This window comes from Canis lupus, chromosome 18, assembly GCF_048164855.1.
Source record: "Canis lupus baileyi chromosome 18, mCanLup2.hap1, whole genome shotgun sequence".
Lineage (NCBI taxonomy): Eukaryota > Metazoa > Chordata > Mammalia > Carnivora > Canidae > Canis > Canis lupus.
Window position 1 is genome coordinate 20,061,563 of NC_132855.1, and position 19,067 is coordinate 20,080,629.

At 41.8% G+C, this 19,067-nt stretch overlaps 1 protein-coding gene across 2 annotated transcripts in view; it reads left to right on the forward strand.

Annotated features, from left to right (window-relative positions):
- Positions 1-19,067, forward strand: part of JAZF1 (JAZF zinc finger 1) — a 336,302-nt gene that overhangs the window by 283,665 nt on the left and 33,570 nt on the right. For both annotated transcript variants that reach the window (XM_072783660.1, XM_072783661.1), the window contains exon 3: positions 2,467-2,663. In XM_072783660.1, the coding sequence (XP_072639761.1) occupies positions 2,467-2,663 (197 nt within the window). The remainder of the gene's footprint in view (positions 1-2,466; positions 2,664-19,067) is intronic.

The following is a 19,067-nucleotide window of genomic DNA, read 5'->3' on the forward strand; positions in this document are numbered from 1 at the left end:
CTTTCTTTTACCATTTGAAAAAACTGACTTGAGGGGCACCTGTCTGGCTTAATCGATAGAGCATGCAACTCCAGATGTCAGGGTTGTGAGTTCAAGCCCCACATTGGGCAAAGAGCTTACTTTATGTTTTTTTTTTTTAAGATTATTTATTTATTTATTCCTGAGAGACATAGAGAGAAGCAGAGACACAGGCAGAGGGAGAAGCAGGCTCCATGCAGGGAGCCTGAATGTGGGACTCGATACCGATACCGGGACTCCAGGATCACGCCCTGGGCCAAAGGCAGGCGCTAAACCACTGAGCCACCCAGGGATCCCCAAAAGAGCTTACTTTAAAGCAAAACAAAAAAACTGACTTGAATTACCTATATTGAGAGCCCTTGGTTTTTCTGGAAAAAGCAATGTATCTATTCTGTGGTTTTACCCACTCCACATGTACCATGTAGCCCAATTGGAGAAGCTTGGTACTGTGCAAGTTAGTAATTCTACTTAAAATAATAGAAGAAAGCACTAGTTCTTTGCTTTTCTCTTAGATTCCATAATTTGAATAGAAGTTTGGAAGGGGTGGGGGTGGGGGAGCTGGGGAAGCAGTTTTAAGAACATAGAGCCAACTTTGCATCTGAAAGTAAATGAATACCTGGCTACCAGGTGCTAACAATTCTGTTTTGCATTGTTCTTTTCTTGTTTTTAAACCTTCACCATCTTGTAGCATAAAACCTAAGAGCCCAAGACAAAGCACCTAGCTTTATTACCGTTCAGTTCTTCATAAACATCTGGTTGATTATATATCTAGATCGTATTGCAGAAGCCATTCAAGAAATGTGCCATCCATGTTCCAAGTGTAAGAGTAGACATTTTAAGACACTGTAACAATATTGTAATATTGTTTCATTGGGTATTTGGCTAAGCTTTTTACCAGGCATTGGAACTATCTATTTATTGACTTCTAAAACTTCCTAGCATAATGAAGACAAATACTAGGAAATTTTTAGACAGAACATGAAATGGGTTGGGTCGTAACCATGTTTAAGTACAATGGAATTAATGAAGAGTTGTATTAAGATAGAATGTAATGATGGGGGTTAGGGACAAGGAAGAAGACTTGAGGGGCATGCTTATGACCTTTTAGCCAAGGCAGTGGGCATGGGTGCCTGTTTTATTCCCTAAATCCTTTCAGGCAACCTATTCACGCTTTCTGTCACAGTTTTCAAAAATGCAGCTGAAAAGCCTGCCTGTCAATAATACAAAAAAAAAGTTTGCTGGCCCCACTGGCTCAGTCAGTAGAACATGCGACTCTTGATTTTAGGCCTATGAGTTCAAGCCCCATGTTGGGCACGGAGCCTTCTTAAGAAAAAGATTGTATAATGTCTGAAAAAAAGATTTGCTCTTTAGGTGAAAGCTATCATGCCATGGATTATTTTGAATGTTATATTACACGAATTTATGACATGTTAAAACAGAAAAGAACAGATCAAATGTTACAAACATAAGAGAAGTGTTGAAGGGATAACTTTGAAGTTTCCAAAGTGAAATCATGAGGAAAAGTCGCTTTTCCCTTTAGGAGTTATAAAATCACAACATAAACCAGTCTTTAGCAATGATCTTTCTCCCTGTACTGCTCTCTTTCCTTCTTGAATCTGGGCAGATTTACTCATTCTGTAAATGTTTACTGAGATAGACTTGGCAGTGTGCTAGCAGCAATCATGGGGACTTGTGTCCTTTCCTTTTGGCTAATGGTTAGGGAGACAAGACCTTCGGTTTGCCAAGAAAAATTTTTAAGATCTCAATAACAATATGAGGATTGGGAGCAAGACAAAAAGGATCCGTTTTCAGGAGGCCATATATGTTAAGTGGCAGTGAAGCAGTACGAACAATAAATAGTACCAAGCCACAGATGAAGGAAGCTCTTTCCACCTGGGACTGCTGGGGAACTTTGAGAATGGGTGGGCTTTCTATGAATTGAAAGAAAAGAGAGGACCTTCCAAGAGAAAGGAAGTTGTCTTTTTTTTTTTTTTTTAAGATTTTATTTGTTTATTCATGAAAGACACAGAGAGGGGCAGAGACATAGGCAGAGAGAGAAGAAGGCTCCTGCAGGGAGCCTGATGCAGGACTTGATCCCAGGACCCCGGGATCACAACCTGAGCCCAAGGCAGATGCTCAGCCACTGAACCACCCAGGTGCCCCTAGAGAGGTCTTCTAACCCAAGGCACTCCAGAGGATATAAACATGGTCTCTGTGTGTACGAGGAGGGTTCGTGTCAGGAAGAAATGGGGCCTTACCTGTGAGGAACCTGAAGACAGTGAGCTAGAGGATAATTTATCCCAGAGGAAAAGGGAATCTGTTGTGAGTCTTTGAGATTGTGAACATGTCCCCTTCCCTGGGTGGGGTATCTGTCGAACTCGGGGTAAAGTCATCATCCCTCATGCTGCATAGATGGTCCCAGTTACTTACTTTCCTTTGTTGCTTCAGATTCATGACAGATGCCGCCCGTCGAGAGCAGGAGTCCCTGAAGAAGAAGATTCAGCCGAAGCTCTCGCTGACCTTGTCCAGCTCAGTGTCCCGAGGGAATGTGTCCACTCCACCACGCCACAGCAGTGGAAGCCTTACTCCTCCCGTGACCCCACCCATCACCCCCTCCTCATCATTCCGGAGCAGCACTCCCACAGGTAAGTGGCTCAGCCCCTTAGCATTTTCCAGGTGAGGGAGGGATAGCACCTGTGTGGGTGTGACATACTGGGGGTAGAAGGGGGCTGGGGACAGGTGATGGTTCAGACCCATCTTTGTTCCTTTACTGGTCTCTGTAGAGTTTGTCAATATAGTCATCTATCATTGAAGAAATATTTACAAATTATTGTATATAGTCTGTACGTGATAATAGTTTTATAGATATTTTTTGAGCCTTTACCATTTGTGAGCCTGGAGTGAATTCCCTTCAGTCAGATGGGAGAGTAGATGAAACAAGATTGCTATGTGTTGATTATCATTGGCTCTGGGTGATGAGTACATAGGGGTTCATTCTACCATTTTCCATAATGTCAAAAAAAATTCTGAGTGCCTCCTGTTTGCCTGAAAGAGGTTAGGCTTCGTGGAAGATGTTGGTATTCTAGGAGGACCAACATGCACACTCTTAAAAGAGTCTTCCCCTCCCAAATGTAGAAGCAACTGAAAAAGTAAACAGCAGCCAGAGGAAAGATCAAAATCAACTTTATTAGTGAATAAAGCCAAAATGCAGAATGGAACTTGGATTCATAACCATTGGGCTTCTTTTAGTATGTTTTCCCTGAATTCAGCTTATTTCCCAAACTGCCCTTTCACACAGATGCCAAGCAGATGCGAGTGCACCGCACGCCCTGAGATGAGCATGCACGGCCCCTTCTCCCCAGTTAAGTTGTTGCTCCTCCATGGGCAGGAATGAGTAAAGACAGTCAAAGGAGCCTGGAAAGATCCCTCTTCTTTCTGCCATCTGAGAAGCAGGGAATTTATTTCCCCTCCCCACAGTCGGGAGTTTAGACAGGCATTAAATAAAGGGAATCTTATAACCATGACAAGTGCTATATAGAACTCAGTGATAGGAGAGTATCCAGACGGAAATTCAGGAAAGGTTTTCCCCAGAAGATAAATAGGACTTAAGCAGGTAAAGAGGGGAAGGAGGAACATCCCACCAGGGGACATTTTGCAGAAGCTCTCTGAGGAGGAGCCTGGCAGGTCTCAGGTATAGAAAGAGGCCAGCTAACTAGTGTGAGGTGAGGCCAGGGCAGTCAGCAGAAACCAGGGCACCGTGGGTTGATCCTGAGAGCAAAGAAAAGCCATCTAGAATCACACCATCCTCTCTATAGGATCACTCCCGTGACTGTGGTTAAAAAGTTGATTTTCTCTGACAGTTTGTAGATCTCTCTTTCAGCCATCTCTCATCAAGGGAGAGGACGACAGTAGTATTTCTCAAGTTGTGTTTCAGAATATTTACTTCACAAAATCGTAGTTTGGAGGGAAAGGGATTCCCTAATAAGATGGGGAAAGTGATGGGTTAAATCAAAGTAAACTGATTTCTTTAATGCAGGGCTTTAATATGTATTGTTATTCTCCGAGGGAAGGATTTAGTAAGTTTCTCAAACTTAGTTGACTTTCATTAGGGGACCTGCTTTCTAAGGGCAGTTTGGGGGACTCGAGGCTGATAGACAGCCTATGTCTTGTCAGGATTAGGCACTTTGGAGATAGGACCGGTGTGCGAGACAAGCCGATCAGAGTTCTATCTGTACTTCTCCCTTTACAGATCACTAATGATACCCAATATATGGATTTTTCTGTGAGTTAAATGTGAGGGCATTTGTATACACCCAGCATTCAATAAATGTTCATCTCTGTGGTCTGTGGTTTTCAACTAGTTGCTTCAAGAAGAGAATCAGCGTCACTTGCCTGTAAATGGTGAATTGGCTCATTTGTGTTGGGCATTTGTCCATTCCTTTAGGTAGGCCACCATATTTCCCTTACATTTTATTCTGTGAAGATTTACTTTCCAGGATCTTTGTGTAATATTTGCTATGTAAATCTAAGGAGTGCTATGAGAACGTAGTGTAACTCTGTGGTCCTCTTTTCTGGGTATTTCTGTGATTATTTATCCATATATAATATGAATTATGGGGGCAGTTCTGTACTGGAGAGTGTTTTATACCGGACTTAATATGGACTGACTCATGGCCAAAACCAGATAACCATGACTGCCCCAATTAGTAACGGGTGCCATAGAACCCCATGAACACAGTTTAAAAGTGAGAGTTTATTATTTTTCATGTAAGAATGTTTGGAAGAAATGGAATCATTTCCTTTCCTTCAGACATAAAGAAATCGTTCTGACACCTTGCCTATTTTAACAATTTCCCACTGAGAGAATTAATTTATGTTGTGGTAAAGATGTATCATTTTCAGTCTGTCAGGATCATTGGTAACTTATTTGCTGCTTGAAGAACGTTCCATGTAAACATCAAAAATTAGGGGAAGTGGTTGCTTAAACCCCTACCCTGTACCATTTTGATTGTGTACATTTTTCAATGTTCGAAATGTTATTTTACCTGTAGTTAGAGAGATCAGCTTATTTTGCCTGACTAATGTGGTTTCGTTCACTTTTCATTGCCAAGTTATAAATAATATTCCAAGTTTCTACCTCCTAAATTCACTCTTCCAAGTTCCACATTTAAGGTATATTCCAAGTCCAGAAGTAATAGTCCTCTTGTAGAAAATCTCATTTATAAAATATTCTTTAAAATATACCATCTTGACTGACTTAGAGCTCCGCTTCCTCCTGGAGTTTCAAATATTTCTTAGGTCTTCTTGGACTTAATATTTACTTTGAAATTTCTAAATCCTAGGAGAATCTTCTTACCTTAGCTTTTTCATTTTCTATCCTAAGTAGTTTTAAGTATATATGTATTTTTTATTATATATATTAAATATGTGTGTGTGTGTCTATGAAAGAAAGTATTCACTTAAGGAAAGATTAGAATGGTTTAAATCATGAGTTGGCAAACCTTTTCTGTAAAGGATCAAATAGTAAATATTTCATGCTTTGTAGGCCAGAGGGTCTCCGATTCAGCGACTCAATCCTGCCATTATAGCATGAAAGCAGCTGTAGAACTCCATAAATGAATAAGCATGGTGTGTTCCTTCAAAACTAAAAGTTTTTGTAAAACTTTATTTATAAAAATAGACCAGATTTGGCTCACAGGCCATAGTTTGCCATCCCCTGGTTTAATGATAAAGCTATGTAATTTAAAGATCAACCTCAGGGTGCCTGAGTGGCTCAGTCGTGTGGGGGTCTGCCTTCAGCTCCAGTCGTAATCCAGGGTCCTGGGATTGAGTCCTGTGTTGGGCTCCCTGCTCACTGAGGAGTTTGCTTCTCCCTCTCCCTCTGCCCTTCCACCCTCCTCTCTCTCTCTCTCTCAAATAAATAAATAAAATCTTTAAAATAAAATTTTAAAAAAGATCAACTTCATTAAATTCCCTGCAAACAAAATGTCAAAAGAATTCATACCCTTCTCTTCAGAAGTAGTAACATCTAGGGTATAATTCCTAAGGGGGAAAGACAACTAACGTTTGTAGAGTATTTACTATATTATATGCTTTCATATTCTGGACGTATAATGCTTTTAATCCCAACACCAGCTGCACTGAGACAACATTCTTATTTCCATATACAGATTAAAGAAATAGAGGCCTTTAATAAGGTTAACTTCACAAAGCCCCATGTCTGTCTATTCAAAAAAAAATGTGGTCTTCCAGTAGTGCAGTTTTCCTTGCACTTTCCACATTAGGACCTTTTTTAGAAAATTCTTATTAGACCTTCAGCCATCTAGCTGCTCCAGTTACCAATTAGACAACTCCAAACCCCAAATCCAACAGAATGTTAAGATAACTGGAACTCTGGTTCACTTCCATTCTCAGACTTCCCACCCTGCTGTCCAAATAGCATATTAGAAGTGGAGAGCCAACCACTTAGCCGAGGTTTTCTTTAAGGATGAGCTGGAGCTGATTCCTGAGAGCCAGTTATTAAATGTCCCTGTTTGCCAACCAGTTGTTAGAAGGATTACCTTGAAATTGGCCTTAGTGGGAGTCTTTACACCAATCGAATTGACAAATGCTACCTATCAGTACCCCCACCTTACCGCCCCCCCCCCCACCGCTGCCTCTTTACCATTATACCAGGTTTATCCTTTCAGTAGTTAATGGATTAACATTACTTTGTTATTCAAGGGATCAGGGTCCTTCCTAACTGTGTCTGTGAATAAACCGAAAGCAAACCTCAGTCACCAATAAATAATGGCCATTTCGAATATTGGATTGCTTTGCAGTCATTCGCAGCAATGTTATAGGTGACTATGTAATGACACGGAAAGTTATTCACATTATTGGGTTACAAAACCACACGTGCAGCGTGATCCCAATTTTATTTTTTACTCCAAAAGAGCTAACTGTGGTTGCCTTAATATGATAGGGAAAAGGGCGTTATTTTCTCCATTCTCTTTTCTCCCATTTACTAAGATGAATCTGTTTTACTTTTATAACTGAAATTAGTGTTTAGTGCATATAACCAAAAGATCTAGACAGGATGGCCCCATGCCGTCCAAAAAAAACAGTTAAATGAATTTATTTTCTTCAAATTAATTTAATTATCTTTTCTGGAAGAGGAAGGATTATCCTCTAGGAAAGGCCTGGGTTAGCATATTATATTGGTTATCAGTGCCTGTAGATTAATTAGTTAAGAAAGTAATTCCTCCCCCCACTCTGATCCCCACACCTATATTTGCCAATGAATCTCTTAAAAGAGTGATTCTCCATCAGGCTGAAATCAAAATCACCTGGAAGTTCTGTTTTGATTTGTTTTAAGTGAACTCTACACCATACATGGGGCTCAAACTCATGACCCAGATATCAAGAGTTGCATGCAGGGACGCCTAGGTGGCTCAGCGGTTGAGGGTCTGCCTTTGGCTCAGGGCATGATCCCAGATTCCCAGGATCGAGTCCCACATTGGGCTCCTTGCATGGAGCCTGCTTCTCCTCCCTCTGCTTGTGTTTCTGCCTCTCTTTCTGTGTCTCTCATGAATAAATAAAATCTTAAAAAAAAAAAAAAAAGAGTTGCATGCTTTACCAACTGAGTCAGCTAGGCACCCCAACATGGAGGATTTTTTTTTAAAGATTTATTTATTTATTTATTTATTTGAGAGAGAGAAGAGAGCATGTGCATACGTGAGCACACAGAGGGAGGGGCAGAGGGAGAGAAAGAGAATGTTAAGCAGGCTCCATGCCCAGTGCAGGGCCTAATGCAGCACTCCATCACATGACCCTGAGATCATGACCTGAGCTGAAATCAAGAGTTGGATGTTTAACCCTTGAGCCCCAGGCACCACCACCCCAACCTGGAATATTTTTAAGCCACTTTTTGCTTGGGCTCCATCCCTGAAACTCTGATTCAGTTAGTGGATGGGGCTTAGGCACTGGGAGTTTTTAAAAACCAGATAATTCTAACCTATAGCCTGAGTTGGAAAAGCACTGTTTTAAAACGTGATCAGTCTAGTTGTCATAGCCATGTGTTTTCTTGCTTGGGTTAACATATTTCCACCTTACCTGGAGAAAGGTTACAGTAGTCTACTTGCTAGGACTCCAGAGATGGGTCCAATGGGACTGAACAGATGCTCACTTATGTCTTAATGGAGAAGCCACAGAAAGAGTTGGCTGGATTTCTGGTTATAATAGCATATTGCATAGTCTCTCCTGGAAAATATTTGTATATATATTTTTTGGCCCACTCAGAAGGGGAGAAATTCAAATATTAAACCAGAGAAAGGCACCCAAGGAAATTAAACCAATTTTTTTGTTTTCTTGTTTAGGTTCCCTATAATGACTGTGAAGTCACAGATAATATCTATTAATGCATAATTTGAGTTTTTATGTTGTGTTATTTCACTTCATATTGCTGTGTCTCCTGCTATTTGGCCTTACAGTAGACCCTTAACATTCCTTTATGGCTTTTGCAATAAGTTGTTCAGGTTATAAGATTTTGAAATTTCCAGGAGTTACTGATCCACAACAAGTCTTCTTAAAAGTATTAATTTTTCTACAATACAGACTTTATACAACTGATAAAATTTTGCTTGACATTTTGAAACTATCTAAATGGAGTTGAGGTGGACTCTCCCTACCCCCCCATGCCTTTTTTATTTTTAGAAGACAAAATAAACATAAGTAAGCTTAGTAGAAGTAGAAAATCTCAGAGAAAGATAACTAAGGTTAGGTCTAAACCAGCATACCTCCCCACACCCATCCAAGGCGGAGGATGAAATAGAAGGAGAAACCTCAAGGAGAGAAATCCTATTCTGTTTTATGGTGGAACATAAGAAAAGAAAAGCAAAATATTTCAGCATGACTGAATTTCATGACATATTTATAAATTCCTGAAGCCATGGTTTGTTTTTTCTCACAGGTTCTTCCCTCAAGAGTTCAATATTTAGACCATACCTAAGAAACATCCCCCAAAATCTTCCTATTAAGAAAATGGCCTCGATTTACATTTCCCTTTTCGCATAAAGGTACCTTCTTGTTGCTGGAGAATGACAAGATGTTGCTGTATTATCTGGCTTCCATTATGTTCGGAGTCACTAACACACCCTTTCCTGGTCCACGGTTTCTTTGCTTCTTTGTTTATATACTAATTTGCTCTAGTCATTGTTCTTTCATCTTCTTTTTTGATTGACTCGTAAAACCTTTGTCCTGCTTCCCAAGGGTCATGCTCCAATCTTATGGCTAGTTCTGCTTCCTTCACCATCTTAGGTGGCTACTTGTTTTTCATCTCCTCTTGCCTCTCAAAATGTTGGTAGAGTAAGGATGGCAACAACAATGCAGCATTTCAATTATTTTTCTGTAACTGCACAACTTCTAAGAAACCTTCCTAAACAAAACTCTTTTCTTGACTGGAAGAAAACAATCAAATCAATGGTGATCTGTAATAATAATAGATTATATCTTCATAGCACTTAATGCACAAAAGCATTCACACTCACCATCATTAACCCCACTTGAAGACAAAATAAATTGAGCCTCACTTAAATGATAACTTGCCCAAGTTCAAGTGGTTTCCAAATGGCATAGCCACTGCTTTCCACAGCACTAGGATTGGGCATCTTTGCATTTGCCATAATTTACTGAGTATCCATTTTTTTATAGGTTCTGTGCCAGGTATTATGGGTAGTCTGCATAAGGCATAGCCCTTATGGATTAGAATTTATATCTTTTAGTAGAAGCCAGTTATACACATGTAGGACAGACACATAATGAATGTGACATAGACACAGATGGCCTACATTATCAGGATGGGTGATTAGTAAAACAAGAGAGATACATACAGCATCATTTCCTCTGTGCTGTTTTCGCACAGTTACAAGTTGTATATTCACACCTATAAAATGTCTTAGATATTGTAAGGCAAACATAAATTCCAAAGGAGTTGGAATAAGGTGAGACCAGTGGGAACGTGACTTGGGGCAGTTTTATATTCCATGATCGTTATGGAATGTCAGTTTAGGGAATTAGTAATCAGACCTGGATATTAACAAAAGATGTTAGTGAATCTGGGGTTTTCTGGGTCACCTTTCAAAACTCTGGGAGCATAGAAGTAAAGGGGGGTAGGGGAAGCCTTAAGCATCAGAAGGATCTGAATCCAAATCTTGATTCTGCTACTGGAGAGAGACTTGGCCTTAAATTCTTCCAAGTCTCAGTATCTTTTCTGCACATTGGAGGCAATCCTACCTCACCGTGAAGATGAACGAAATAGAGAGAGGGACAGAAAGAACCACTTGTGTTAACACCACCTCTACTGAAACCACCAGTTCAGAAAGGACATTGGCCTTGGAAGGGCTCTACTCTGCCTAAGACACTCTGCAGCGGTAAAGGAGCCCCGTATGTTCGGGAACTGTCGGCTGGCAGTGGTAGGAATGGCTGACGCTGGCAGGTTAGTTAGGGTTTCTTGAAGTAGCTGAGTAGCACGTTCAAAACAAAGAAAACACTTTTTGCTCTTAACTGAATCCTGCCCTTTCAGGCAGACAGAATTTTGCCAGCCCTGGCCAGGACCACTCGTGCGTGTTTATTTTTGGTCTGCACTAACCTCAGAAAAGGCTGGTTCCAGGAATGTGCATTACAGGTGGTATTTGCTAATGACCTGCTCTGGGTAGAGGCACATTTTCTAAAGAAAGGTTGGCGGGTGGCGGGGGAGGGGGTCCTATCTGAAAACAAAAATGACACTATGTGTTATTAATACGGGGACACATTTAAGATAACCACTTTGTGACCAGGGGTGGTAGGAGTATAGAGTTGGCCAGTTCACAGATCTTTATATCTTCTTTTGTTATTTTAGTAAATGTAATAATAACAACACTTTTAATTGTGGAAATTCAAAGCACTGTGAAAGTGAAAGATTGAATGTTTCTAACAAATACATGCGCTCCTTACAAGCTCTGTCCCCCTCGTTTTTGTTTTTTGGTTTTTTTTAAGATTTTATTTTGGGATCCCTGGGTGGCGCAGTGGTTTGGCGCCTGCCTTTGGCCCAGGGCGCGACCCTGGAGACCCGGGATTGAATCCCATGTCGGGCTCCCGGTGCATGGAGCCTGCTTCTCCCTCTGCCTGTGTCTCTGCCTCTCTCTCTGTGTGTGTGTGTGACTGTCATAAATAAATTTAAAAAATTTAAAAAAAAAAGATTTTATTTCTTATTCATGAGAGACACACACAGAGAGAGGCAGAGACACAAGTGGAGGGAGAAGCAGGCTCCATGCAGGGAGCCCGAAGTGGGACTCGATCCCGGGGCCCCAGGATCACACCCTGGGCCGAAGGCAGGCGCTAAACCACTGAGCCACCCAAGGATCCCCTGTCCCCTCTCTTGTGAAGGGTGTGACCACACAGGCCCAACCACCACTGTGGTCGGAGGGAGGGGGCACTCCTTTGCCTCACCTACATTGAGGTTCTTTTATGTGTTCAGAGCCCGTTATGATGTAGCAGAACTAAACATTTCACTCATAAAATATATCTAGGTACTAGGGCCACATAAAGACCATCTCAAGGTTTTGAGGATCTGGTGAATTTTGACTGCCATATCTTGGAAACTCCAGCCCTCCTTCCTGTCAAGGGCCGAGGACACCCTCAAAGCTGCTCTGAGGAGGGCAGAAAGCATCAGATGTCGCTGCTCCTCCACCCAGACAAGGAGGGTTGAAACCTGCTGAGATCACAGAGCTTCTTCAGGGCTCCAAAAATCAGTGACATCAGTGTGGCAGTTCCATGTCAGGACTTTACCCAAGGGTAATGGAAACATGCCCACAAAAGACAAGTAGAAGGATGTACAGAGCCGCTGTATTCACAATAACTCTGAACTGTTAATTCTCTTGTTAGGTGAATGGATAAACAAATCATGATCTGTCCATACAGTGAAATACAGATTTAGCAATAAAAAGGAACAAAGTAATGGTTTGTTTTTTTGTTTTTTTGGTTTTTTTTTGGAACAAAGTAATGTTATACCAGAAAATGTGGATGAATCTCAAAAAAAACAAAAAACAAAAAAAACCTTACACTGAGCAGAAGCAGACACAAAAGAGTTCATAGGAAATTCAAGTACAGGGGCACCTGGGTGGCTCTGTCAGTTAAGCACCTGCCTTCGGTTCAGGTCACGATCTCAAGGTCCTGGGATGGAGCCCCACGTCAGGCTCCCTGCTCAGCAGGGGGACCTGCTTCCCCTCTCCCTTTGGCTCCTCCCCTGCACTCCTTCCACTTGTTCTCCACCCCCCCCCTCAGATAAATGCTTCTCCCTCTCCTTTTGCCCTACCCTCTCACCCCCTCATGCTGTCTCTCTCAAATAAATAAAATCATAAAAAACAAAACAAGAAATGCAAGTACAGGCAAACCAATTTGTGTTGACAGAAATGAGAACACCAGTTGACTCAAGGAGAGTGGAGAGAGGGGAATGTACACAGAAGAACTTTCTGGCATGATATATTTCATATCTTGAGCGAGATGTCGGTTACACAAAGGGATACATTTATCAGACCTATCAGTTATACACTCGAGATCTGTGCGTTGCATTGTATATGTACTTGCCTCAGTTCAAAAAGAATTGGTGGCCAACGCAGAAATGAGGAACAGGAGGCCCCAACTTCCACCCATCCTTGAGTGAGCAAATAGTGTTTCCTCTGCTGTAAACAATCCATTTAAGAGCAAAGGAAGTAAATACATGCGGTCGTTCGAATACGAAAATCTCTGGAATTTCCTCTCCATTGAAGACAGATAGTAAGTGTAATCCTTATTCTCAGCTTTCTTAGGAACATTGAGGAATCAATAGTGTGGTCAAAAGAAACAATTGCAATACATCCTAAATGGAGAAATAAAAGGAGGGAGGAAGATAAGGACAAAGAAATGCTAGTTGCCAAATGCTTGGTCTTAGGCTGCAGTTAGAATTGATTAATGACTAAAAGGATCCGGGATAGAAAATTCTAGCATCCGGATCTTCCAATATCCAAAACATTTTGCTTCCCATGAGATAAAGAGTGAATGCTTCATTATGTTGAGAATTTTTCAGGAAAGAAAAAGCGGCTCAGTTTTATCCTCTGAAACTCCATAAACCCAGTTTCTATCATGGGCAGACACTCAATAGCAGCTTCTCTTCAGCTGTGGTATTTGCAGTGACAGAGATATCTATAATTTACCTTCTAATGAAAATAGTTTTGAGGCCTCCCATGTTAGCAATACCTTGCTGAACCATGCACACCTAGTTATAAACCTCAATTTCATCTCCGCTATTAACTGTGTTGTTTAATCAAGCTCAATAAAAATAATACGTCCACTGTTAAGAATTCCCACAAGAAATCTTAAAAGTCTTGACAGTCTGTTTCGCCTCGTGCTAGAAAGAGTTCGTGGCAAGGCTTTGGCTCTCCATCCGTGTTGCTTTTTCTTTGTCCCAGCAGGAGTCTCTGCACTGGCCAAAAAAATATCAGGAAAGATCACAAGATAAAGTTATTTTAAAGGGCACACGTTCAGACTGTGCTGCTCCCCCAGTCCCCCTACCCCACCCCCAAAAAGGAAGGCAGTCCAGAGCTCACTCGCAAGCCAGCACCCATCAGTGCACACCTCTCAATAATTTTTCTTTGAAAGCAAGTTTCAGAGCTGCAGTGTGAGTGCTAAAGAGAGTAACGGACAGTAAGCCTGGAAAACCGTGCAGATTTCCCTGGAAACATGGATAAACAAACAGACACGCAGTGCTCCCTTACCCCTCGACCGCGAAGGTGGTGGGGATTTAACACCTGATGAATTCGTAGCCCGGCCAAATGTCTGTTTCCAAAGAAGGCTTTTCTTTTCCCTCCCACCTAAAATATAGCATATTAAAATCAGAGAAGCCCTTTCATCTTCACAGGTATCACAGCAGCAAACTTATTTTAATGTCTTTTCCATGTGGGTCTAGTTTTCGGAATAAAAACCCCGGGCACATCCAGCTGCACAGCATTAAAGACAGAACCTGCAGAAAAATGTGAAAGCTTTAAGCTAATTTGTTCTTGCTAAAAAAGACAATCCAGGTACAGAATCTCCCCTGCTCCTGTCCCAGGGGTTTGTACAGACTTCTTGGAAATGCACTGAAAAGGAAGCAGTATCTGACAGGAAGGGAGAAAGTTAGGCAGTTGGATCCTCTGCGGTGCCAGAGATGGAGAGGTTTCTTGTTGGCCAGCGAGCTTACATAGTTCCTCCTTGGAAAACTGGTTGCTGGTGTTAAATTTATATCCATCAGACCAGCAATGAGTTGGCTTGATCTTATCAGATTGAAGATGTGTTTCCCACTCCACTGGGCTCAATAAGTTGTTTGTTAAAACCTAGCCAGTTCAGACCTTTTTTGGCATGGAAACATTTGGCATGAAACACACATCAAAAATCATCCCTAAGAAACTGAAGTTGGTTGAGGGACAACTGTGTAGGAATTTGAGATTTAACTATGCCATGATGTGCTATGTTTTCTACATAGTCACTCAATTATTACTTTTTTTTTTTTTTCCTCTAAAGGCAAAATAGGCAGCCAAGGTGTTCCAGATGATTACAGGCCAGAGAACAAGTCACTCAGAGAAACTGTTTTTCCTCTCATCAGATAATTTGGAATAAAGTGGATAAAGTAGCTGGACAGTGCCTGCTATTGTCTACCTGCTAAGATGTCTCTGTACAGCCTGGGTCTGGGGGGAGTTTTTAGTTTCAAAATAGATACATTTGGGAATCCCTGGGTGGCTCAGAGGTTTGGCGTCTGCCTTTGGCCCAGGGTGTGATCCTGGAGTCCCACATCAGGCTCCCTGCATGGAGCCTGCTTCTCCCTCTGCCTGTGTCTCTGCCTCTCTCTCTCTCTCTCTCTCTCTCTCTCTCTCTCTTTCATGAATAAATAAATAAAATCTTTTTAAAAAATAGATAAATTTTGGGATCCCTGGGTGACTCAGCAGTTGAGCATCTGCCTTTGGCTCAGGGCTTGATTCCACAGTACTGGGATCGAGTCACATATCGGGCTCCCTGCATGGAGCCTGCTTCTCCCTCTGCCTGTGTCTCTGCCTCTCTCTCTGTTTCTCATGAATAAATAAATAAAATCTTAAAAAAAAAAACAAAATAGATACATTTTTCAAAATCGTCATAATAAAAAAACATGTGTAAAGCAGATTTCTCTTGTAGCAAATAGTGAAAAAGGTGTTTTATGTGTGAGAACTCTCAAGCTCTCTATAGGCTATGTAACTGCATAGTTAAAATGTCAGTGGCAAAGTTTGACTGGAAAACAATTACATAGAACCTTAAATTCGGGGGTGGAGAGGACCTCAATGTGCTTTTCATTGGCTGCTATGTTCAGGGCAGAACCCTGAGGCATTATTTTAGCTGAACTCCCAGGTACTCACAGACATGAAGACCAATGCCAGTCACTCCATTCTGGATGATGTTTTTGGGACACAATCATGATCCTGTATCTTGAACAGGCCCCCCATTCCATCCCCTTAGATGACTACTTTCTAAAATTACATAAAGTTCTGGGCCATTATTGTGTTGAAACTCTCATGACATGAGGGAAAAAAATGTCTCCCTAAAATTCAACTTGATAAAGTTTATTTTGGCAGAGCACTCAGATGTGATGGACAGTATTTCACTGCCATTAAAGGGAAATGTCAGTGAAAAAAACTTTAAAAATTTTTTAAAAAGAAAAACTTTTTTTTTAAGATTTTATTTATTCATGAGAGACACAGAGAGAGAGAGAGGGAGAGAGAGCCAGAGACATAGGCAGAGGGAAGAGAAGCAGGCTCTCCATAGGGAGCCCAGTGCAGGACACTGTCCTGGGACTCTGGGATAATGCCCTGAGTCAAATGCAGATGCTCAACCACTGTGCCTGCCACCCAGGCATCCCAGGGAAATAGTCTTTGAAAAAACTTCTTGATTTAAAGCCGCTTGGTTTCAGTAATACATGTGTGTGATTTAGAATATCCTATGTTGCACCTAAAAGAAATTATTAAGACTAACAAAACTTGACAAATCATTAACTTTTAAAAGCATAAAATTAAAACATTGCAGCTCAGTTGCGAGTGAGCTGCCAAAGGGGCCTGGTCTGGGGTTGGTTGTGACAGGCTAGATGGGTTCCTACCACCACCTGTGGACAACGCACCACAGCCCCGAGGGCTGTGTGTTTTTTGTTTTTGTTTTTTTTTCGCCCTGGGAGATGAATAAGCCCCCTTTGGGAACTAACACCATAAAAATGAAACTATAAAGTAATTGCAAATATAAAAATTGGGATTTTAAAATTCTTTTCAGAATTTAAATCAGAGGTTCTGGGATAACTACATAAAGTTAGCATTACAGAAGCATACATACACCATTGGCAATTAATACGTGGTACTTGGCAAGTACACAGCAAATTAAAAGTTAGTAGAATCCAGTTAACACATGTGTAAAATGATCTATAAAGCCATGCTTCCTAAAATGAGTCAGTAATATTCCAAAATGGATTTATTTTTTTCTCCCTTTTTTCACTTCTCAACAAAGATCTGTTTCCTGGCATCATCAGAAGAGGAAGGCTTGCCAGGACTAGAAAGCTCATCCTTTGTCACGTGGAAGCCCTTGAGCTATCGATGTGGCAGTGAGAAGCCTCGTCCCTTTGATTCTATCAAGCAAGGAGGGCAAACTGAAAAATGAATTATGCTATATATAAACTTGAAAGGAGCTTCATGTTCACGGTAGCGGTGACTCTTAAAAATAGCAGCTCACAGCCTCCCAGAATTTCTGTTCACTTTGTATTTTCTATTGTGATTGTATATTTTGGAAAGATGACAGGACTGAGAAGTGAGTGGATATTTTTCTCAGAACATTTTGCCTCTGTCATCTTCCAGAAGATGGCAATTTATGGCTCCCTCAGAGCGATGTCAGGTTCATGTCTAGAAAGCATTCTGAGTGGCCTGAATTTATTAACATAATAAACCATATTGTTACTTAGGGGCCCAATTAATAGTTGTCATTGGTTTTTCTCATTGACAGAGAAAGATATGAAACAGAATCAGCTCTGCATGCTGGTTCTTTCCAGTCTTGTAGTAAACTGTCTTCCCTTCGGTTCGTGATGCTTACCATATGGAACTCTGGCTTGAAGTTAGTTCAGGTGACCACAGCATAGTGTTACTAAGTCTCAGGTGTTGGGCCTCATTCCCATGTGGGCCAGACATCCTAGGACCATGACCCATGCCCTTGATGCTAGCTGAATGTCAAACAACAGGTAGCATAGTCCCCTTGAGATCTCTCAGGAAAGAGTTGGAGAAGCTGTGGTAAACACACAGGGCCAGATAAGGTTCTTAAAGATTTGCCTTATCCCTGGCTTGACCCAAGGGGATCGAGGTCAGTGGTAATACAATTATGAAGAAAACAGTTCACAGTGCCTGTCTCTGAAGTACTCTGAATGGCCTCACATATTCATCTTCCTGGTCTTTTGTGCTCAGTACAGATGTCTTTGGAATATTCAAAAGAACTGGAGACTGACAAAGATGAATTGGTTAAAGTAAATGTCTTAAAATGGGGGCGGCCCCAAACCGTCAGTGCTTGTTGCTGAGAAAGGACAGAGATTCTAGAGCTTGGGTGGAAGAGGCTCCATTCCAGTTCTTGCTCCCTGTAAGATGATGGTCAGAGGGGCGCATGGTGGGCTCAATCAGAAGAGCATGTAGCTCTTGACCTCAGGATCTTGAGTACCAGTCCCATGTTGAGTGTAGAGATTATTTAAATAAATAAACTTGGCATGCCTGGGTGGCTCAGTGGTTGAGTGTCTGCCTTAGGCTCAGGGCATGGTCCCAGAGTCCCGGGATCAAGTCCCACATCAGGCTCCCTGCGGGGGCCTGCTTCTTTCTCTGCCCATGTCTCTGCTTCTCTGTGTGTGTGTGTGTCTCTCATGAATAAATAAAATCTTTAAAATAAATAAATAAACAAACTTTACAAAAATAGTAAAATGATGGTCTAAGATGGGAGAGCAGCTCCATTCTCTCCTTCACCCCATGGGAGAGAGTTCTTGGAAGAGAGTGGCAGGTGAGTGATGCAATGATTTTATTATGTAAGTCGTTGTTCCTTGACACCCCTGAAATTAGGAGGTGCGCTTCTGCCTCAAACTCCGCCCGGCCGAGGAAAGCATAGGAGGCAGGCCAGCATGGCATAAAACACAGCATCAGACCTAGGCAGCCATCATCTCGGCTGTTGTAATTTTAAGTTTATCACAAGCATAAAAAAACAAAGAAGGAAAATAGGGTGCCTCCCATTCAGTCAGTGTACATATTGTCTGGGGGAAACTTTGTTTTGTGCTCACGTGTGTCGTTTTCTGTGTTGTGATGTAAAATGTCATTTTTCACTGGATCATGATCAGAAAATTTGAACGACAGTGTTACAGGCTCATGGAGTGTAGTGACAGGCTCAAGCTCCTGTAGCCAAATTGGGTCAAAACAAAATCCACACTTCCTGTTTCCACTCTTGTGCTTTCCCTCTCCGTCACACTCCAGCCACTACACAATACCAAGTGTGTGTTCATAGGCAGTTGTGTTAGATTCAGAGTCCTCCATTCATGAGACCTCATCAGACCGTGGCCGTGCAACTCCTTCCGGGCCTGCAGATCCCAGAACGTTCCCAGACTCCCATCCCCAGAACAAACACGAGCTTCTTTACCAGAGCCCAGCCACAGAGGAAGAAACAGGTTTTTTTCTCTATTTGTTTTATTTTGGGGCTGGGGGCAGGAGTGGTGCTAGAAGTTTCTCCTTGGTTTAATCAATGATCCGTCCTAGGGAGTAACTAAGCACTTAGTATGCAAGACCATCCTCGGGTCTGTGAAGATGAAGTCCTGGTGGGAAAGAAAGCGTCTTTACCCTAAGCAACTCAATGGGAAGGAAAAGAAAACGTGTCACAACAAATATGGTATCAGAAAACTGTATCTGTGCCAGATGACAGGAGGGCAGGGCAGGGAGGGGCCCAGAGAGCAGAGACGGCCCCTGAGTGGGGCAGACGTGGTCTGGAAGGACTTCTGGGGA